The sequence below is a fragment of the Porites lutea genome, chromosome 14 (assembly GCF_958299795.1).
Source record: "Porites lutea chromosome 14, jaPorLute2.1, whole genome shotgun sequence".
Classification (NCBI taxonomy): domain Eukaryota; kingdom Metazoa; phylum Cnidaria; class Anthozoa; order Scleractinia; family Poritidae; genus Porites; species Porites lutea.
In genome coordinates, this window is record NC_133214.1 from 22,826,952 (window position 1) to 22,851,050 (window position 24,099).

At 40.5% G+C, this 24,099-nt stretch overlaps 2 protein-coding genes across 2 annotated transcripts; both read left to right on the forward strand.

The window, feature by feature from the left end:
• The first annotated feature begins 3,400 nt into the window (after positions 1-3,400).
• Positions 3,401-7,196, forward strand: LOC140924070 (uncharacterized). The gene is made up of 5 exons (XM_073374067.1): positions 3,401-3,600; positions 3,853-3,903; positions 4,717-5,366; positions 5,879-6,306; positions 6,882-7,196. The coding sequence occupies exons 1-5, from the start codon at positions 3,512-3,514 to the stop codon at positions 7,194-7,196; spliced, it is 1,533 nt and encodes a 510-aa protein (XP_073230168.1). The 5' UTR covers positions 3,401-3,511.
• A 499-nt stretch (positions 7,197-7,695) lies between these two features.
• LOC140924071 (uncharacterized) lies at positions 7,696-8,980 on the forward strand. Its single transcript, XM_073374068.1, has 2 exons — positions 7,696-7,725; positions 7,807-8,980. Exons 1-2 carry the CDS (start codon positions 7,696-7,698, stop codon positions 8,542-8,544), a joined length of 768 nt encoding a protein of 255 aa, XP_073230169.1. The 3' UTR covers positions 8,545-8,980.
• Positions 8,981-24,099: the final 15,119 nt, after the last annotated feature.

Here is a 24,099-nt window from a genome sequence, read left to right on the forward strand (position 1 = left end):
TTATTACGAATTTTTCATTAGTATTCATTCTTGACTTATGTTAGCAATGATTACGAAGAACCGAAAATTAGGCTTCCTATTGACGCTTAAACAGAAATCTCCAGAATCAATAAGAGTACAGATGACTTCGTTTTCTTTCAGAGAATGAATTTCAACAGATATTCACACCATCGCGTGGGCATCATTCCCAGGATGAATACTAATGAAAAATCACCCTCGCTCAGAATGTATTGCGTTTTAAAACAAGCTTGATACCCACCTTTAGATAGTCTAGGTATCCTTCGATCAGATCCCCGCGATTGAAATCCTCGGCTGAAAGTGTCTTTCCCGGTCGGATTCGCTGAACATATCCAAGATAACCTGACCAGAGATGAGAAAGAACAAAAGAACAATGAAAAGAAAAGAAAATTGGAACGCGTTCAATTCCTCTGTTTGCTTATTTGGTTTTTGTTTTTTCATTCCATGGCGCAAAATGAATGTAGCTAGTTTCGCCTGACTTGGGCGCTCTTCCTCTGATCTCGCGATTTGAGAAATTGTCCACTTTTGCGATCACCTAGCTACGACTCAGTATCTTCATTTTCCTTTCTTTTCGTTTTGTTTCTTGTTTTTCTTTCTCAATGACTGAAAATGTAACGAGCAATGCAGCTATAGTAATTAATATAAAATGAGCGATACTCACAAAGGACGCGTTCCTCGGTTTTTTCAAACGTACTTGTAGCCAGCTTCTGACCATGCCGCTCCAGCGAATGCGGCCTGGTGAAAAAAGATTTGGTCTCCTTCATGAATCTTTCCAAGTTTGGTGGGAGATCTGTAAGACGCAGGGCGTAAGCTGTTCTCTGCTTAGGAAGGGGGGCGACTAGAGGCTGTTCTGGCTCTTCTTCATCTCCATCATCTTCCTGCTCGTCATCGTCAGATGGTATGCTTATTACGACGGGTGGCGGTGCTGCAGGCATCGGTTCAGAATGATCAGATTCTTCCTGGTCGCTACAACTGGACGCCGACTCGCAACTAGACTCCGCAGACTGTGTCGAGGAGCGGGAGCTGTCATCTTCGGTACGCGCTCTCTTGATCTCGGGAGGACAGTTATCGCTATCGGTGGTGTTCTCCTGATCGTCCGGTTGCTGTGCATCACCGTCGTGCCTGAATCGATTGCCCGGAGAAAGAGGTCTCGCCATCGAACAGTAAATGTAGCTTTGATCGTCATCTCTATCGTCGTTATCAGACCCAGACGTCAGGTCATATTCCACAACAGTCACGCGCTTACCAAATGCCATCTTCAAAACTGTGCTATGTTCGACGCGCGTTCCCTTCTATAACTGATGCTAAGTGACGCTAACACGAGTCGCGTCCCCCCACCCGCCTCTAACAATAGCGAGTCTCTTGGGGACTGACGACTAATTACAACACCTCGGCGACTTCGGGCTAGTTAGGTCGGAATAGGAGGAGGGATCAATACTATTGAAAAATAAATCAGACTGTTTTTTTTTCTTTGTTTTCTAATTTTTTTCACAAATGCCCTCAAGAACCAGTGTACCCTCTATGAAGAGATCAAATGGGCTTAAAACGCCAGCCGTCAAAGTGCTAAAAAAATCTAACCGTCTGCCGTGCAAAATGCAATTTTTTTTTTTTTGACCGTCAACCGTCAAAAAGTTTCAAGCCACCTCAATCTTGCTTATTTTAGTATTTTAGCTGACCGTCATGGACTTCTGACTCCTGAAGAATCGCGCTCCAAACTGCCAAACAGTTCCCACGTTCTCAAAAAAATTCCTTTTAGACATCACAAGACCCAGTTAGAACTTGCGTAACTTCCGAAACTATTTAGAAACATATAACTTCAAGGCCAACATATTTTCAGAAAACATACTAACTTTCACAGTTTTAACTTACTGACAGTTAGTACAAATTTTCACCGCGCAAGGTAAGTTCCAGCAACCGATAAAAAATGCTTCGTTGTCGCAAAATTCATTCTTACTTGAAGCCGACATGCGAAGAAAGATACAGGGGCACCCAACGTCAATTTTCGGAAAATATCTGTTCGGAAGACGATTTGAGATCTAGAATTTTCCGCTCATTTTTTGTAAAATTTCTTGCTTGCCTACCTCTCCTAGGATTTTCGAACATCTAAAAATTGGTGTAATTGCCCATTTTTACCGAATTTTGGCGCTAAAAAGCTCACCTAGAATTTTCGGGAGCCTTTTTTCTGGCTGAAATTTTCGAAAAGGTAAGTTTTGATCCCTATGATTTTCGGATCTCGAGACTTTCAGCTAGGAACTCCGAACAGATAAAAAATTTTTAGGGGATAAAAATATGCCTATATCTACCGTTTAAATACTGAAATACGTTTAACAATGCTATGTTTAAGTGGTTTTGAACTATATTCTCGTTGGGTGCCCCTGAAGATAGGGAAGCCTTGAACAATGCGAAACTTTTATCATTCACCCCGATTAAATGATAAAAATATCTTCAGGAAATAGAATATATGGTTACCCCAGTTTTCCACTTGTACGCGTAAGAGATATGAAGAAACGCGGTGCATTGTTTTTTTCCGTGAATTGAAGGAAAAATTCATTCTTATTTGCAGCCGACATGCGGCGAAACATTGGGAACCCTTGATTCAAAAATTCTTAAACTACGCCAGTCTTATTTTCTTATTTTCTTGTCTTTGTTGTTGTTGCTGTTTTCTAAGTCCCTGGGTAACCGACCCCCCCTCCCCACCCCTCCCCAAAGTCACAAGGTGGTCAGAACCTCGATCCATGCGTCGTAAACAATGCGAAACTTTTATCGGTTACCCAGATTTAATGTTTAAAATGCTTTCAGGAAATATGTTTGGTTATCCCACTTTTCCAGCTCTACGCGTAGGATATCTCAAGAAACGCGGTACGTTGTATTTCCCGTGAATTGAACGAAAAATTCATTCTCACTGGAAGCCGACGGGGTGAAATTTTCAGTTGATTAATTCCTTCGCATCCATGTTAACGAAAACACAAGAAGAGAACCATTAGTTCGAACAAATTGCTTTTAATTTTAGTGTTTTTAAACACAGTTTTTGTCTTACAAGTCACGTCGCCTCAAATGCAGGGAATCCCCTGCGCTGTCAATCATCCATTGTCATCGCGCAGAATCTGCGCGGAAACAATGGTGCCATTTTTGGAAACTTGAAGCTATGATGTAATGTGGGGAAGAATCGAGAATCATGGCGTACGCATCGTTTTGAAGTGAATAACTCATTAAACCTGACCTAATACAGCGTCGTTTTTGAATTCCTTATTACATAATTGTTCTTACGTGTTCATAGCTTCTCTCTTTTCTCGGTTAGCTTCCTAAAATTCGCTCGAGGGTCCTAACTTTGATCGTAAATATTACCTCATCGAGAAAGAAATAAACCCCTGTTAATCTGATTAGTAATGATCTGTTTGGAGCTATGATGTAAACACTGTTATTTAAACACAGCCTAGCTGGGATCTTTAAATCATTCCCCATAACAACTTTTACTGTTAAGGTTCATTCAAAGATGCCGAGAATAAAGCGTACAAAAACAGCGGCGGAGAATCCAGCAAGAAGTTCGGAGCTGATCGAAACGCAAGCTGCGGAAACTAGCAGGTTGGTATTAAACGCCCTAAAAAACCTAGTAACTTTTCGCCCGGAAAACGCCAAGGATACTTTTGTAGAGTGGTCTGTTTTTTTTCCCCGAGGTGAAACACACGCAGTAAAATATTCACGCAGTAAAGTGTTCATTTGGAAAAATTTTATTTCCGTTTCTTTCTTTTCTGCATTGCACTTTGAACACTCCAGGATCCTATACACGCTCGATTTTTAATTGGTGTTCATAGTGAAAACTCTTTCACATTGCAGTTCCCGTGCTGCTGGCCCCGTTGAAGAAGATGACAGTCCAGGCGAGGAAAGGTATATTAAATTTTATTTAGTGGGCACATATTAGATTCTATCTACTCCTCCAGAGTTACTTATTGGGACAGGGAATGTCTGGTTTCTTTCTTTCTTTCTAGCAAAGTTTTCAAAAAATCCGAAGAAAACACAATCATAGCTCCCCCGTCCCCCCTCTTTTCTTTTATATACTTGAATCATGGAAGGGGTGCCCCTTCTGCATGGACACACCCGCCGGGAGTTGTTCAAGCAAAGCAGTAGTCTAAAAAACCAAATGACTGTGAAATTAAGTGAAATCCAGGAGTAATTGGACTTAGTTCCAGTGAGGTTGAGTCCTCAAGGTTCTAAATATTGCCACAAAAATTCACAGATCTCAAATATTTTTTTGTCAAATCGTTAGAATTAAAATGATGCCCTTGAAAATTTGCAGCCAATTAATTTGGTTTCAGTGTTCGAGAAATATTGTAGCATAATAAAAATAGCAGTAAAAACTTTTTTACTATTATTTTCATTATCATTATTATCATTATTATCATTATTATTATTATTATTATTATTATTATTATTATAGCTCTGTTAATATCATCATAATCCATGCCTTAGTAGTTCTCCAAAAAACGTGCTCATTGTATATATATATATCGATGGGGCTAAAATTGTCAGAGATAACTGAAATGGTTATGCTCTTTCAATATTCAAAAATTTTATTTCTTCATGAGATAATGATGAGCCAATGCTAATGACGCAAAAGATGTAAACAAGGATTCACCCATATTCAGAAATGAAACCGAAGTAGCTTTTAAGCATGGCAATTCATGTTTTTTTTTCCTCTAGCCGTGACGACGACTCACTCATCGATGATGGAACACAACCCCAGGACCCACCAATGTTCCACGTAGCCTTGGACAACCAACGTGAAAATCAGCCATCCACAAGCCGAAATGTTGCACCGGTCATTATCGTACCGTATTTCCCACTTGGACTGGCAGTATCACCAGAAGAGAGAATGCAGTTTAACTTCAATTTGTTTCTGTATGACAGCTTGCGTTTGCCCAATGGGCTTTTTCCTGATGATGGAGCTGGAGAAGTGGTGTTTGAAGACCTGCAGACATGCAGGGAGTATTGTTCACGCTATGTACAGAAAAGAGAGGAATGGTGCGGAAGAGAGCAGGTAGAGTCAGACCACTCGCAAGAAAGAAGAAATGAACTGTCCAAGGAGGAGATGTTTCTAACCGCAGGAGAACCCTTGGATGTAACCCTGAAATATGGCAACGAAGCATTCGACCGCAACTTGAACTTAATACGCCTTGACCTCTTTGGAAATGTCATGATCTTGAATGCTCCCCACTGGAGCGATGTCGCTGCACAGTTCACACATGGTTTCCCTCGTCGTCTTATCATTAACAGCCATCGTGGAATCTTGCCTGGCAACATCACTGTGGCAGCACGCATTTCAAACCAAGCAATTCGAAGTTTGTCCCCAGGTAACTGAGAAAAATGATAGTAATGAATATTAACCCTTTAAGTGCCAATAGTGACCAACATCAATTTTCTCCTAACGATATCCATAGATTGTCAAGTGCAGTCTAAGAGAATTAATAAAATGATCACAAAGAAAAATCTTTGATCTTTCATCAAATTCTCTCAACTAATATCTTAAGGAAATGTATGGAGATCAGTCTGGAGAATTTGTATGTAGATATTGGGGCTTAAAGGGTTGATAATACAGCACTATGATGAAAACATGTTTTAACAATTTTTTCTTCAAAAAACTCCTGGATGTAGCATGGGTATAGTATTTCATTGTATTGCATGTCTTCAGCAATCGCCCTTCACGAGAACAAAATAATCACTTTGTACAAAAGGTAATCAGATGCACTGCATCGAAAACACAAGATGTAATAACTGAGGTGAATTACTGAGGAATCCCAGGTTTGATTTTTCTTTGGTGCTAGCAGAGTTGTCATTATTACCTTTGACATTGACTCTCTTGCAGGTGACATAGCTGCTTTCACCTCCAAAAAAATGATGCAAGGTTTGGGATTGACCACAACAGAGCTGATGCTTGCGCGGGCTATGGCAATCAGATATGCAGGAAAAACAGACAAACCTGTACGTCTAATTGACATGATGGCACGCTTTGGAGTTGACTTCCTCACCATAACGCCACTGGTATCAGAACAAGTACAAGGGCTCCGACAGGCAAGTTCTTCACACTGGAGGCGTATGCTAGCTTCTGCTTCAGACGACAACCACAGCAGTTCAGATGAATCGGAGCTTTCTGTTAGCTGGGATGCTGCAGACGAAAGAGAGCCACTTCCATCACAAGGAACACCAGAATACAGTTCATCCGTGACCAGACATGTAGAAAATCTGCTGCAGTGCTATGTGTCTGTGTCCACGTCTACGCAGACAACAACTCAGGTAGGGTCTCTCATGTGATTAAGAGTAAGTCAGTCCATATCCGATCCCTGGTAAATAGAAGGGTTAGATATAGATGGTTTTCATAGTGACGTCATCAAATTGTAAGGTCAAAATAGCAAGGTTTCACGAGTTTCTCATTTACACTAGGTTGAAGACAAACAAAAAGTAAATCGTTGTACAAGTTTCCATTCCTGTAGCATGTTTCATTTCGAAAGTACAGCAATTTGAACTTCCGAGTTTTCACAGTCCGTGACACCAAAATAGGAATGCTGTCTCGTTGGAAAAAGTCTCTCCTCTTGATTTTCAGCTGTATAACCATTTCAAGTATTAGGTGCGCGAAACGTTTCGGCAAATAACTCAGAAACTTTGGGCCACAAAGACCTGAGACTTGGATAAATTGTTTAAAAATTAGTCTTTTAAAACATTTCATTTTCTTGGCTTCTTCCACTGGACGGTTTCCAATTTATTTTTTTGTTGCGTGACAGTGAAGACGATCTATATCTTGTTAGTTCTCTAAAACAAAGGTCTTGGATGATGAAAATGATCGTAAAATTAGTGTATTATGGTTATAACAGGCACTGCAAGTTACAGCGGAAGCAACACGAAGACCCAGTGGCAGTTCTGGGATGGTACGAAAAAGAAAGCAGAAAACTCCCAGACGTGTTGTACCCAGGACTACAGCATCCCAGGTCCCCGAGGGAGCACCAGCTGCCGACAACCAAAGACAGAGGGATGAAGAACCACGGCCGCAAGCAGTACCCAGCCCACGCGAGCGTCTGCTAGCACTACCAGGAATCGTAGCAACACGTATCCCCAACACTGAGTCATTGAACAGGCTTCAAAAGTTCCTGCAGGAGAACCAACCTTGCAACCCACAGCAGGTGAACTAAAATTAAAAAACATTAAAAAACTGCACATTGGTTTGACAAAATGATTTGATAGGTGCTAACTTCAAAAATATTAGATTGGCATTTGCTGATGGTTTGCATAATTTTTAATTTGCATCCTATTTCCTGTGAAAACAAATCATCTTGAGATGTATTTATAACAGGTCAAAGTTAAATTTGGGTCAAAATGTTTCTACCTAGGCTGATTTTCAATTTTCCTTTGTTCATAGCCCTAATTCATGAATAATTTGGGCCGGGAGACAAAGGAAATTGAGAGTCAATCTGACCTGTTAAAGAGACAAGGAAAATTGAGAATGAACCTAGGTAAAAAAATTTTCACCTGATTTTTATTTTTTTAAATTTTCACTGCTTGCACTTGTAAAGCACTTTTTATTATTTTTCATTTACTTCATTGATACAAAGCACCCAGTGAAAATAGTAGGATTGGAGACTTCTTAGTCCTTTAAAGTCGTGTAAATGCATTGACAGTACTTTCTGAAGAATGAACTTGAAATTCCCCATTTTGAAGAGCGTTAATTGTGTACTTCAACAGTTTAAAATTCATCAAAATTAATTCAATCCAACTCACCTGTTACTCTTTTTTTTTCCCTAGGTAGAACAGGCGAGATCTTCAGAAACACAGACTTTAGAAGAGGCTAGACAAACTGTAGCTCTTCGAGTATACACAGATGAACGTGAAGAAATAGTGCAGCAGCGAGTGTGCGATGTTTGGACAGCTTCTCGGTTGGACTGCACCTGCCTCGGAGAACCAGTGGCCAGAGATTCACAGGATGAAGGAGACCAGAATTGCCCATACTGTCTATGCCAGGAAGCAGGGGGAAATATCGCCAGTGTGAGAGGCAAATGTAGGAACCAAACCTGTGCTGTTTGCATGCTGATGAATAAGCTGGACCAACGCACAATGACTGCACTTGGCTTAAAACGCAATGAACGCCTGACTGCCATGCTAGAATTGGCACCCTTCATCACAGAATGTTTGAACACTGGAGACATGCCTGAAGATAGGAGGATTCAGGTTTCCAGGGCCTTTGAAGACATACTAAGTTGTAGCGCATCCAGACTGCGATATGTTGCAAACACTGGCATGCTAATCATGCTCTGTCCACGGCTACGACACCTTCTCTTGCAGAAAGGTTGGGGCAATGTCTGGTGTAACCTGTCTAAGATAGCTAGTGCAATTGGTCATCACAACGATCACCGCAGCCAAATTGCAGCTCTGATGTTCATCCGTCGCAGGTGCATACCAGACACCAATAGCAAATGGCTGTGGTTTCTTCAGTCAGAAGATCACGCTGAAGAAGAAGAAATTGACAGGAGTGTGTTCCAATAAGACCCAACTCTGGAAGATAGAAGAGATTTTAAGTCAGACTATGAACTTTAACTAGTATGTTCATTTTGGACTTCAATATGGGCCAGTGTGTTCCAGAAATGTTATGTTTGTAAGATTTTTAAAAAGTTTCTCACAAACCGTTGATAAATACTCGACGTACTGCAGTAGTGTTTCTTGAAGAAATTCATTTTTGTGACAATCATGATGGGTAGTTTTGCTCAAGTTTATAACAAAATGATGATCAGTGTGATACTGCCCCACCAAAAGTTAACATTTAAAATAAAATTGACATGATAGTTAGAGAAAATGTGTGCTTGTCCACTGCTATAATATTATTTTCAATAACCGCCACAAAAGGGAAGTAGGTCGCTGTGCCCCCAAAGGTGAGAACACACTCAAAAGTGTCTCCTTTAATTCTGGCTACCATCGCTATAAATGGAGCCTGCCAACCAACTGCAATAAAATATTCTTTTGCTTTCACCTGCATTTTGCTAAAAAGGTTTGCAGTTCAGAGAAAGGAATTGAACAACGATTAGACTGCCGACAAAACTCTGAACAGAGAAATTCAAATTCTTTTTTCAGTTCTCAGTCTGAGATCTCTTTTTAGAACACTTTCTATTTTGCCAAGTTTCAACCTCCATATTGAAAGGAAACAAATCCTCACTAAGAAAAGCAGTGCATTATAGTCTAAATACAAAGTTTTACCCAGACAGGTGGTAAGGGTTATTATTTAAGCAAATTCATTCCAAATGAATAGTTGCAGTGAGAAATCCACGCTCACCTACTTTTTCCGGCTAAAATTTTACCCTTGCGTTTTAAGGTTAGGGTTAGGGTTTCGCCATTATATAAAAAGACTGAATACATTCATTCAGTTTTTGACCCTCAATTTTAAATATGTGTGGCTCTAGATCTATACACCTATGCAGTCACGTTATCATGGGAGAATGGAAGAAGAAAATGGATTTTGAAACCGCCAAGAAGCAATACCTTAAGGCATATGTCAAATTAATTAAGCTTATGCTTGAAAGATTAAACAGCACTGCAAATTTTTTCACGACTATGGAAATTTCAGAACGTAACTTGCTTGGTAAATCAGTCTATTTGGCTTTATTCTTCGGTGTTCGTTTTGCTTTTTTCCCCTATGAAGATAAAAATTAGGTTTGCGTTTTGTTTACGTCTATCAAAATACTGATGTACGCGGGACAAAAATCCCTCGGACATTTGGCAAGCACTTACGATCTTCCAATAGAACATCGACTGATCGTGTTCTCTGTCTGTTTGCCAGAAAAAGCCTGAAAAGGTTCCATGAATCTTAAACTGAAAGTCTTCGACACCTGTTCTCATTTCCGCCATTTTGTCAACAAAGCGATACTTGTGTGTCTGAGGACTACCGCATAGCGGTAATCCTATTGGCTAACTAAACCAAGCGCTCCAAAATTAAAAACCGTATTGGTGAAAAATTTCGCTTTTTTGGCGATGGGGCAAAGTAACTACAAGTCGCAGAAAATGTGGGGGTTTAAATCGCGAAGATAAGACCCCTCTAACTCGGCAATCTGGGTTCCCTAAATTGCTGTCGTTTTTAAACATCTTTAATACAGCGAAACCTCAAAAAACCAAAAAAACCGGCTAAAACCCAGTGGAATGACCCCTTGTTAATATATGGAGGTTGCACTGTCCTGTTTTAATTCCCAAAGATGAAGGACAAAATCACACGCTCCTTTTGAAATAAATTATGGCACCAGTCTTTATTTTCAACAACAACAATATATATCTATTTATTTCATTATTACTGACTGCTGTACCTATTATCTCCGCCCGCCTCGACTAGCACCTGTTATTTGTGGGAGGAAATGGACTTTATGTAAATGTAGCTTGTTAATAATAATAATAATAACAACAATAAAGTGTATATTCTATAAGGAAAATTGAAAGGAGCCCAGTGCTCTGGGGCGTCAAAAAAACCCGGAACATGAGGTAGCTGTGTGAGTAAAGCTTGAAAACCCCCCTCCTCGCGACCCATTTTAATATATTTTGAATTTAGAAGGAAGCCTTCACTCATTACTGTCATTTGCATGGACCTTCACTCGTCCAACAAATTATTTGCGACAAAATATTGTTTTCTCATACTCGGAGATGAGTTTCTTTTTCTTAATCATTTATTTATTTATTTACTTATTTATTTTTGTTATTTTATGTTATTTTGTTATTATTAATTTTTACAAAAACTATGTTATTATTATCATTTTATTTAATTAATTTTTTTTCATGAAAATTACTTTTATTTTTTCATGTTCCGGGATGTTCCGGAATGTTCCATGTTCCGGGTTTTATCGACGCCCAGTGCTCTGGTGTGGGGTTGGAAATACAGGGGTCAATTTAATAAAACTTTTACACCTGCAATTTAAAAGTGTAGCCATTGTCTTAGAGTCTGAAAACAATAGCTACACTTGTGAATCACACTTGTAAAAGCTTTATTAAATTTACCCTAGGTCATTTCTTCACAGGTAAGCATGGTACATGCCACATACATGAATGGCATTAAAAGTGACAGTGATTTGTATGAAATTGTCCACCCGAGCCTTGACCTAGTATTTTATGTTTGCTTACTGGAGCGGAATGCTGAAAAGGTCTATCAGATAGAGGGGAATCCGTGTGGTTTGGTAAGTTATGGATGGAGCACTGACCTGTACTCTTGACCTGTGGAATGTAACCTATACTTGTGACCTAGAGTAAAGCCCTGCTGAATAATAAATTTAGTGATAATAATAATGATGATGATGTAGACCAGGGAGCAAAATGTAAAATAACTGTTCTTGTTTACTCAATTCAGTTATGCAGTATTGTTTTCACGATAAAAAATTCAATGATTATTTACTACATGCATCTGGTTATGTATTTCTCTCTTTCTCTTGTTTTGGTCCTCAAATTTGCCTTTGAACCCTGCTCAATCCTTGATCGATGCACTTGACAGCTAGAACACAACACACAACAACAGTTCCTGCAGTGGCATTCTACCTGTTACAACTGAAGAAAAGAGAGAATGTTACTTATCTGCCTGACACAGATAAAAACTTCAAATCGTACCTCAAAAAGAATGAAAATTCCTAAAACCCGAACCTAGCTTCACACTGAATTCCTACACTTTTTGAGCAAATAATAACTAAACCAGTTTATGATAAATTGCCCGATCTTACGTACACACAGCTCCAAATGACAAATTAATGTTAAGGATTGATATGATAATTATTGATGGAGTTAAAAGTTTGTAATGGCTGTCGTTTCCATAGCAGAGGTCTAGAGCTTGCCGCAGACTGTTGTACTTGTAGCGCCAGGTTCCCACAAAGCCTACGCGCGTAGCACAATGGTGATCATAGCCTGTCGGGCGAAGGACAAGCTCTTGTCTGTTTGTGCAGTGAAGGAAATGTTATGTAGACAGGTAAATGGATGGAATATTTCAGAAATCTAGTAATGTAATTGACCATAATTACCTCCAGGCAACACAACAGCTGTTAAGAATGACAATAAACTTTATCAACATGTCTAGCTAGTATTTATGAAAATGATGACAAAATCATGACCAGTGATAAGAGCAAAGTGATTATACTGACTCACTTTTGTAATTTCCTCATGGCATCAAGAATTGTAGCAATCTGATGAACTTGTGAGCTGGATGACAGCTGTGAGGGAGTCAAGCAAAATTAAGTTAACATAAGGTAACTTGACCACAGTCGCCCTCTGGAGCGCGATACCTTACAAAGATCCTAACAAGACATTGCACATGGACAAGGAAAAACACTTGAATGAAATGCTTAGTTCTAAGACTAACACAAATTGTGGTCAATAAATTGCTACGGAAAGAAATATGTCCTAACATTTCCCGAGAGTACCAGCCCAAATCCTGATGTAGTTGTGACTGGTTCAACCTTTGTCCTTGGTATAAATTAATTTTTATTTGCCTTTGTTCTAAGCTCATTATCAGGGATGTACCCAAATACAAAAAGAGAACAAAAATTTAAACCAAGGATAAAATGGAACCACAACATGCGATCCGCCAAAAGGTTGTTTTTCAACCTTTCTGCTTGAGTGCTAACCCTGACTTCCCTCCATTGAAATTCAGTGCACAGTTTCATGCCAGTAGGCTTAACATCCAACTAAAGAAGTAAACTCACTGGAGATGTTGGCTATCTATTGTCTATTGATCAAGAGGTTCAGGCCTCATCAACAGTGAAACTCTCTCTACAAGACCACCTTTCGAAATGTTTTTTAAAACTATTGGAGTGATTTATTATTATTATTATTTATTTCATTGATTTGTTTATTTACTATTTTGGTGTCAACTGCAAAACATCTTTCGTAGCTGAGTCATTGGTAACATTGTATGCACTTTGTCGTACCTCACTGGGTGAATGTGCATGACTTCCTCCTCATCTTGCCTAGGGAAGGAAGGAAAAGCCGGGAAATTAACAGTGAGATTAAATTTGACAGCATACTTTTCATTAAAAACTATAACTGAATACCAGCGGCTCCACCTGACAACATTTAATTTACCAGCATTTAAGAGAAAGAATATTTATGAATGTACTTTGTGTTGTCAGTGGTACTTGCCTTATTACTGTTATTAAATGAGGTTGCTCACAACATGAAATCTCTCCTGACAATGTCAATAGGCAGTCAAGAGAAGAGGTAGTGAGAAGTAATGGAATGATCAGTGGAGGAAAGTTGAACAAATGCTGACAAGTTGTACCACCAGAGATGAATGAGAGGTGCAACTTTGAGAGGCTATCGTTGGCAGACCACTGTCCGATTGGAGATGGCAAACTGTTGAGGATGGTCCCACAAGGTCGACAAGTCCTGTCGCGCGTCGCAAAGTGAGCAGGATTGCTTCTCGGGGGGATGGCAGGGCATTGTTTGTGCAGAGGGGAAGGAGTGACATACACGAGCAGGTAGAGATGTTAATTTTGCAATGGTCTGTTTTCAGTTTGGTTAGTTATATCTGATAACTGGACGTCACAAAATACTAAACAGTACTATCGAAGAACCGCGTAAACAAGCCACCAAACTGCATATTTTTTTTTGGGCTAATAATTGTAACAGGTGATCGATGTCAAGAGGAAAAATGACAAATGATGGTAACTTAGACACTAACTAACAAGAGGTAATTTTATGATGAGTTGAATTCACTCGATCGTCAATTACCACTTGCAGTGCCTCATAAACGGATGTGGAAGAAGGAAAAGAAATTATCCACCCGACCTCGGACTACTAAAGAGATCTTAGCTAAAATCAAATACGGACCGAGACAAACTCAAGACTCGAATCTCATCAGGTCTAATCAAGGCACTTATTTTAAGCTAGGGTTTCTTTACCGAAAAATGCAGGAATCGTGCAGCGAAGGATATTAAACTGGGTAAAGAAAACTATCACAAGGAATACTTCCAACATTGTACATGCTCATAGAACTGAAAAAATTGGGGTTGGTACCAGGGACATCCAAGACTGGATATGGTCCATTCCACATGAAAACAGAAAACATGACCAGTTTTTGAAATAAATTAATTACCCTTGGATTTGAGCTGCATAGCCAGAATGCATGAGGACTGAAGTTTTGAAAATCATCAGGAACGTAAGTGCAGATCCACCATTCCATACTGAGGGCAAACAACTGAGTTCAATGAAGATCATGAGCTGTTTAGTTCAACCATATCTCTGCATTAAAAACCACAGTATTTTCAAATTCCATTTTTTCGGAGAAATCAGTAACTGGCCAAACTATTGACACGAACGTGCGTGGAAATCGAAAGGACTTTTTTTTCTATCACAGCTGTTGTCTAAGCCGGATAGAAAAAAATAACACAAATTCTCTTTCATTTGACCAAGTAACATAACATCTGTGACAAAACAAAACAAAACAACAACAACAACAAAAAAAACCAGTCAGTTCCAAAAGGACACACAAAAAATGGGATGTTAAAATTATCTGTCATACTTCATGGATGTTACTTTCATGATGGACGTCACTTTAGGACAACAATAAATGCAGGAAGCTCACTAGGATAATATTATTGCCAAAAAAGCCTGGTTCTAACATCAATTTGATATAAATAAGAAAAGAATTTTTAAGAAGAGATCTATCACAAATCCCACTGATATCGAAGCGTTAAACAGCCTTGATGACTTTTCCCCGCTCACGTCGGTAAATCAACTGCTAGAAAGTGACATATCCCATCACTGTTCGTACTCTCTCAGGGATATAAAATAATATTACTGACTCCATCTACCGTCACTTTTCATAAGAGTTGTTGATACGGTTGCCAGTAAGGAGACGAGACTTGCAAGGCAGCTCGGTGTTGGGAAAGAGGTGGCTTTCAGAGGTCAAGGTGAACGGCCATGAGCTATTTTGATGAACCTGTACTAGGGACAGTTGAAAATCCTACACAGTGTGGCGATGTGGGCACAAAATGAATTACAAGTTTCTAATGGCCGTCATTTCCATAGCAGAGGTCGAGAGCTTGCCGCAGACTGTTGTACTTGTAGCACCAGGTGCCCAGTAAGCCTACGCGCGTAGCACAATGGTGTCAAGCGCACTACGGGCTCTGGTTTGTGCCAGAAAATGAGCTGAGATTTGTGCGATTCAAAGCACGTACATTGGTCTTATTAGAGCGACACGAAGCAATTTAGAAGTTAGCACAGAGCTATATTGACCATTTGATATGTTCACTTTAAAAGATGAAATACCTGATCATACACTTATAATGATTATTAAATTGTTGTCCCTATAATAATATTATTATTCATTGTTGTCTCCAGTAAGATTCTAAGTGCTGTCTTTATAACAACTCCATCATAATATTTGGCAATGCTGGATTACTATTGATATTTCTTTTTTCCCTGACTACTGTCGAGCTTGCTGCATTTGTTGTTGACACGATGTAACGTCCATAAAGGTAGCATCCAAGAGAAAATGGAATGGCATAATAATTATTGATCATTATGACTGTGTTTCTTTCCTCTTTCAAATGTTTGAAAAACGAAATTAGCAGTTAGCCTGCTGATAGGTGAATCGGTCTTGTCAGAAAGAAAACAGACTTTATCATGGATATTGTAATTTGTAAATTAATGATGCATTTCGGTCATTGATCTTAATGAAAAGAGTCTTTCTCAAATCATTACGGAGATCTCAGCGAAACAACACGGGCATTTCACTTTCAACCGAGTTTAGATTGCAGTGATCCCAAATTCGCAGATCTTCAGGAGTTCTAAATCTTCCAGTCTCTACTTTTACATTATGATTTCCAATCCTAAATTTGGAAGCTACAAGTCTACGTTCGGGATTCCTGATAGGATTGATGAATTCAGAGTAATTTGTTTCACTTTCGAGGACGGAGTAGAATTTTAGTTTTGTCTTTGTTCTCATCAAATTTAGCCCGGTGGTTTTTTTTTTTTCAGATGTTTGGACAAATTATTTCCAGCTTTGCATAGGAAACTAGACTCAAGGGCAATTCCACGCGAGACAATGAAATTTTGAATTTTTTAAAATAAAATTTTGCACAATGAAACTTAACCAACAGAAAGCTGAAACAATGGGCTGTTTGAAATGACTGAGATCTTGTGCGTCTTGTCCATGTGCTTCATGTGAGAAGGCTTAAAAAATCCAGAGAATTTGAATCTCACTATAGTTGGAATTTTCGGAGGGAAATTTTAAACAAAGTTTTAACATCTAAGAAAACATTACAGTTAACATAAAAGTATGTGTGTATTATAACCTTATAACCTATAAACTCCGCAACACAAACTTTTGTTTGTAGAATCACTGGAACATTAGGTTGCATGGAATTTTTTTTTTTTTGACAGTTGAAAAATCTAATTATTGTTACGTTTCGAAGGCACAATTATTTTCTGCTCAAGGTTAAAAATTCACAGGAAAATCTCTTTCAAGAAAGTTACTTTAAAAAGTGGTTGTTTAAACCGTAATGTCCGCGACACACTTTCTTCAACTCATCCGTTCAAGGTCTTAAGAGCTAGCCAAAGCATCTTTTTATTAGGTACAAAGGGAACACTAACAATACTTTCTAGATATGTTTCAACACCCTTAATGAACATTTTGACATCTAAATTGGGGTTTAAAATGTCAAGTTAAAGTTAACTGATTGTTTGTTAACATTAAGTTGCATGCACAAAAGATTTGTTTCATTAATCAGCCCTGATTTACTTTCTTGGGCCATTTTATCCCATATGTTTCAGCAGAGTTTAGCGATGCTGTCGGGGGGTTGATTTTCAAGGTGAATCCAAAACTTGAAAATGTCCATTGCAAATTGAGGGAGAATCTGCCAAGTTCATCTCTTCAACCTAAACACATCTCACAAAAAGATGTACACGTGTTTTCTCAATGGAGTCTTCATCCCAGCGGCTATAATCACTTTTTTTTCATAGATTCAGACCACACAATCAATCACAAGTTTTTACGAAACTCTCTTATAAAATTTTGTCTGGTCGTGCGAATGTTATTCTTAAATGCAACAGTTCCTTGCATTGTCATAAAAACGGCTGTTCTGAAAAAAATATGACTTGTAAACTAAAGCTGCAAAGAAAAGGAAACCGACTATTCTTACCAGAAGACGACACACCCGTGGCGACACGTGACACACTTGTACGTGTGTACAAATTGAGTTAGCACTGAGCCATCGTCTGGACTTCTCCAACTCGGAGAGGTGCGTAGGGTGGCGATGACACTTCAAGAAATTAAAAAGGAAAAAAAAAGCCGTCAATTTCCATTTCCTAAGGGGTCTGAAAGTGAATCGACTGCTGTTTTATCGCTGCGCGGGTGAAATTAGGTAGGTTGGCTTTCATGAGCTGCGATGGCTTGCTAGAGGCGTCACAGACATATCGCAAATGAATGAACATTACGCAAAGCTGCAAAGTAAGGTTGAAATCAACTTACAGCAGTCGAAAAGCCTTTGTTTCACGCCCGGACTCCAATGAATGATATACAGCACTACAGAGTCTCCAAATGCCACACAAGCCGTCATTCTTTGGACAAGGTTACCTTGAACAGCGGTTATATCGACACCTACTGAGCAGGCGCGCGCACCCTCGGGGGGGACCTTTCGCGGTAGCTTTACATGAACTATGGACGCAAATGCTCTGATAAATTTCTAGTCCAAGAGTTCGAAGCTCATAACTACTTATCTTTCCCAGGTAATTATGGATTCCAAATGATATTCTTATTTTTTTTTAAATTCCCTTCATATTAAGCTTAGCTCACCGTGGTGTAATCTGGCAGGAGTTTCACTTTTGGTTTCCTCCTGTCGAGTGTGTTATTTTTGGCAGAGGTGCAAATGAAATTCAGGTGAACATCTTATGGTAACCCGGGTTGATTGAAGTACATGTACGGGAAATTATCCCAAGGGCCATTTCTTTCGGTCATTCTCCCCCAACAACAGTTACCGTAACTGACCGACACACAGGAACATTCCTTTCACACTTTTATTTTACACACTCTTCGGGCGGAATTACAATTGGTATCAGCCAGCGGTCGACAACCTCTAGCTTCCGAAAATCTCCTCCACGAATGTCATTTTCCTCCCTTATCGTACATTTCTGTGTTAGAAAAAAAAGGAACAACTGGTCCTAGAGTTCTCATTTTGATCCTAGTGTTCATTTTCATCCTGTTTGAAAAAAAAGAAACATCCTAGACTTGTCATTTTGAACCTAGTGTTCATTTTCATCCTGTTTGAAAAAAGGAAACATCCGCGAGTTGTCATTTTGATCCTAGTGTTCTCATTTTTGATGCTAGAGTTCTCATTTTGTTTTGCTCTTCCTCTTCCGGCTTGCAGGTCAGGATTCCCGCGTCCCGTCCATGACTGCTTTGTGTATGGTGCGCAAGCTGGTCTTTAGACGTTGGCCATACGGACGCCCTTTGGCTGGAGCCACCTCCACGGGGACTAGCGACTCTTTCGACTCCACCCACTGTTCACCATCCAAGTGAGGGGTATAGACGCCACCTGCAGTGTTCCTGTACCACAGAAGGAGGACCTGGTGTTCTGGCAAGAATGCTTGGACACGCCCCAGGAAGATCGAGGGCTGCTGTAGGGTGCTGTCCTCAGCTACGAGTCCGACAAAGTCTCCAACCCTGATCTCCGGTTCGTCGGTGGCCCCCCGGTGGCTGGGCCCAGCAACCTCGAGGTCAGCTGGCCCTTCTTCGGCCTTCCGCCTGGCCAACTCCAGTCCCATGGTCTTTCTCTCGTTGGCGGTGCGTCGGTCGTACGTCTTCTGGGCTTGCTGTCGAGAGTGTCGGAGGCAGGCGGCAAGGCTCTCTTTCATGCGGTCGTCGCATTCGCTAGAGACAGAGGAAAGAACACAGACGGTTATCAGTGGCGTGGCTATAGTGTTTTAAAGCAACAGATCCCCAAAATTTGGGGGGCAACGGCGGGTCTCGGGGACCCACCACCTTTATGGCGACGTGCAGCTCAATAGTGATGCCGACCCACCTCTGTGAGTACGCCCAGGTCACGAACGACGACCTCAGCCCAAAGCTTGCCACCTTGTTCCCCGTCAGCTGTTCAAACATCTTCTGTAAACGTTGCGTGAAGGACGAACTCGAGAAGGGTGCACCTTTCGCATTCTGAAATGAAATGGAGAGGAGAATCGAAAGTCAGAGCTCGTCACTCCATTTTTTACACCTCACTACTGTGACCTACAGTTCTCAAGAGTCCTGTTTGGCCTAAAAATGCCTAATCAAGTTTCAAGTGCTATTTCACCAAGCTGGACAATTTTGCTGAGCTATAGCAGCTAACACGGATACTTACCAGAAACACGTAGTTGCTGGACGGTCGTGGGTGAAGCACGCTTCTGAATTGCGACACAAACTCTTTGAAGAGTCTGCAGAGTTCGCTGTCTGCCTGCGGGGAAGGAACAGAGAAAATTTACTTGAAGTCCAGTAATTTAAATTACTTTTAATGACGAATAATGCTATTTGAAGGGAAAAGATGCACCCCGTGGATCTGCTAAGTAGGCTGTTGTTATCATCCTTATTGATTCAGACACGTGCTTAAGAGCTTTTTGCTTTCCTCAGAACTTTATCCTTCCCTGGTCATTGATCGTAGCCATCAAGTTGTTTGGACTTTGATAGGGGAGGTAGGGGGTAATGCGATTTGTCGTCAGGAAAAATATGCCACAGGGAACTCTGCTTTTGTTCGCATAACTCGAAGAAGTAACGATAAGAATTACCTGTATTGGAATTGTTTCCGTGCCAGTGTGCTTGGCTGTTTTGAACATCCCCAGGTGGAGCATTATTCCTCCTTCTTTCTTGACGAGGGCCACATTTCTGTCACGATAGCGTGCCTGCTCAAAAGGCTCTTCGAGTTCGCGTTCCCAAACCAACTCCAATGTCCGGACCTCTAGGCCTCTGCTGGGTGGGAGGTGGGTGTAGAGTGACAAAATCAGCAGGTCACAGGCCTCCCGAGCCCGTTGCTGCCGGTCTTTGGCCAGCTCAAAGCGGCAACGCTGGGCTTCCCTGGCTTGGAGGACTTCATCCCTTAAGAGAAAGTGGGGAGACGTGATATGTTAACAAGCGAGTGGGTCATTAGTCATTAAAAGAGGCTGATTTCAAAATGTTGAGATCGATCTTTGTGTTGTTGTTTGAAACTTTGCAACGCATTCCACGTGGAAAAATAAGGTTCGGGTGCCTAGCCTTGGTAACACAACTATTTTCTTACTGGCATCAACGTCACTAGGGGATGCCATTCATTCATTTATTTATTTTATTGTTCTGCTCGGTTTTATACTAGCAGACTTACCAATGCAGCCACTTGCTCTGGGCCCTCAGTTCTTCAACCGTGCTCACCCTCTCCACATCCCCCTGTTTTTGAAGTACGGTAGCGGTTCTTCTGAGCTGGGATATCAGGGGGACACCTTCGAATTTTGGCCCTCTTTGCCGGTGGTAGTACTTGAGAGGGTATAGGAGACTGCTTGCGTGGTTGCTAGCGGTTGCGGCACTCAAATTCCTCTCCTCCTGATATAGAGATGAAATGGCAACATATCATCACCTATTCCGGAAGACCTCCCTTCCCGGAACAAGAACGAGAAGTCCAAAGACCACTGCAAAGCTGATTTAAAACAACGTGTATTGTTTTTTTTTTTTGGCGTTTTTTTTTAAAACAATATTTCGGCTGGCCATAGCAGCCTTCGTCAGGTTTACAGATGTTACTGAACTTATGCAGCAATCACAATAAAATATAGATGGAGACTGTCTCCATCTATATAATATTGTGATTGCTACATAAGTTCAGTGACATCTGTAAACCTGAAGAAGGCTGCTATGGCCAGCCGAAATATTGTTTAAAAAAAACAACAACAAAAACAATACACGTTGTTTTAAATCAGCTTTGCAGTAGTCTTTGGACTTCTCGTTCTTGTCTTTATATTTTGGCTGATTTGATCTCTTTTCTAGAGATCCAACGTTCACAACTAGCAGGATCTTCGTCCACGGTTTTTGCAGTTAATTTCATCCCTTCCCGGGGCGTGGTTCTCAAAAAATAGCCTCACGACCTGGGGTACCGTATACATTGTTTCAAAGAAATCCTATAGACGGTTCTTTAGGTATGACAAAAAGACAAATTTCCACACTTCAGTTTTGTCGCAAAAATTCTGTCTACGGGATTTCTGCTTCTCCCTCCCCAAAACCAAATTATTTCTAAGTGCTAAATAAATCGTGGTTTCCAGTCCCCTTTTTTCGGCCCTCGGTCATTGTATTTCGCGTTATACTGCGCAATAGAATGTCTTTGGGAGGTAAACTGACAACCTACATCAATATTGCAGCGATTAACAGTTCAGTGGAGGTCTTCAGCTGCTAAAAAATGACCCAATTTGAAAAAGTCGTCTGTACTAAACTTCTGATGGGCTTAAACAGCAAAAGTCGAGGAAACTCCATAAAACAGTGGATATTATTTATCCTTTGAACTTCCATGAAACCAATTGATAACTCACAAATCCCATGTGGGGAATCTGTTAAATTGTTAACTTTCCTTGGCCATTTTTTTGCAACTCTTGTGATTGGCCAAAATGTTTTAACACAAAAAAAGACCCTTTCAAAATGGAGTTGAAATACATTTCATCGCGTAAACGGCCTTTCTGTTGGTTTATCCATTCTCTCTGTAAAAATCAGAACATTCCTATGCGGGAAAGCCCCTTGCCGCATATCGAAACAAAAAGGCCTCCCAATCATCGCTTTAAACTTCAGTTATTACGAATTTTTCATTAGTATTCATTCTTGACTTATGTTAGCAATGATTACGAAGAACCGAAAATTAGGCTTCCTATTGACGCTTAAACAGAAATCTCCAGAATCAATAAGAGTACAGATGACTTCGTTTTCTTTCAGAGAATGAATTTCAACAGATATTCACACCATCGCGTGGGCATCATTCCCAGGATGAATACTAATGAAAAATCACCCTCGCTCAGAATGTATTGCGTTTTAAAACAAGCTTGATACCCACCTTTAGATAGTCTAGGTATCCTTCGATCAGATCCCCGCGATTGAAATCCTCGGCTGAAAGTGTCTTTCCCGGTCGGATTCGCTGAACATATCCAAGATAACCTGACCAGAGATGAGAAAGAACAAAAGAACAATGAAAAGAAAAGAAAATTGGAACGCGTTCAATTCCTCTGTTTGCTTATTTGGTTTTTGTTTTTTCATTCCATGGCGCAAAATGAATGTAGCTAGTTTCGCCTGACTTGGGCGCTCTTCCTCTGATCTCGCGATTTGAGAAATTGTCCACTTTTGCGATCACCTAGCTACGACTCAGTATCTTCATTTTCCTTTCTTTTCGTTTTGTTTCTTGTTTTTCTTTCTCAATGACTGAAAATGTAACGAGCAATGCAGCTATAGTAATTAATATAAAATGAGCGATACTCACAAAGGACGCGTTCCTCGGTTTTTTCAAACGTACTTGTAGCCAGCTTCTGACCATGCCGCTCCAGCGAATGCGGCCTGGTGAAAAAAGATTTGGTCTCCTTCATGAATCTTTCCAAGTTTGGTGGGAGATCTGTAAGACGCAGGGCGTAAGCTGTTCTCTGCTTAGGAAGGGGGGCGACTAGAGGCTGTTCTGGCTCTTCTTCATCTCCATCATCTTCCTGCTCGTCATCGTCAGATGGTATGCTTATTACGACGGGTGGCGGTGCTGCAGGCATCGGTTCAGAATGATCAGATTCTTCCTGGTCGCTACAACTGGACGCCGACTCGCAACTAGACTCCGCAGACTGTGTCGAGGAGCGGGAGCTGTCATCTTCGGTACGCGCTCTCTTGATCTCGGGAGGACAGTTATCGCTATCGGTGGTGTTCTCCTGATCGTCCGGTTGCTGTGCATCACCGTCGTGCCTGAATCGATTGCCCGGAGAAAGAGGTCTCGCCATCGAACAGTAAATGTAGCTTTGATCGTCATCTCTATCGTCGTTATCAGACCCAGACGTCAGGTCATATTCCACAACAGTCACGCGCTTACCAAATGCCATCTTCAAAACTGTGCTATGTTCGACGCGCGTTCCCTTCTATAACTGATGCTAAGTGACGCTAACACGAGTCGCGTCCCCCCACCCGCCTCTAACAATAGCGAGTCTCTTGGGGACTGACGACTAATTACAACACCTCGGCGACTTCGGGCTAGTTAGGTCGGAATAGGAGGAGGGATCAATACTATTGAAAAATAAATCAGACTGTTTTTTTTTCTTTGTTTTCTAATTTTTTTCACAAATGCCCTCAAGAACCAGTGTACCCTCTATGAAGAGATCAAATGGGCTTAAAACGCCAGCCGTCAAAGTGCTAAAAAAATCTAACCGTCTGCCGTGCAAAATGCAATTTTTTTTTTTTTGACCGTCAACCGTCAAAAAGTTTCAAGCCACCTCAATCTTGCTTATTTTAGTATTTTAGCTGACCGTCATGGACTTCTGACTCCTGAAGAATCGCGCTCCAAACTGCCAAACAGTTCCCACGTTCTCAAAAAAATTCCTTTTAGACATCACAAGACCCAGTTAGAACTTGCGTAACTTCCGAAACTATTTAGAAACATATAACTTCAAGGCCAACATATTTTCAGAAAACATACTAACTTTCACAGTTTTAACTTACTGACAGTTAGTACAAATTTTCACCGCGCAAGGTAAGTTCCAGCAACCGATAAAAAATGCTTCGTTGTCGCAAAATTCATTCTTACTTGAAGCCGACATGCGAAGAAAGATACAGGGGCACCCAACGTCAATTTTCGGAAAATATCTGTTCGGAAGACGATTTGAGATCTAGAATTTTCCGCTCATTTTTTGTAAAATTTCTTGCTTGCCTACCTCTCCTAGGATTTTCGAACATCTAAAAATTGGTGTAATTGCCCATTTTTACCGAATTTTGGCGCTAAAAAGCTCACCTAGAATTTTCGGGAGCCTTTTTTCTGGCTGAAATTTTCGAAAAGGTAAGTTTTGATCCCTATGATTTTCGGATCTCGAGACTTTCAGCTAGGAACTCCGAACAGATAAAAAATTTTTAGGGGATAAAAATATGCCTATATC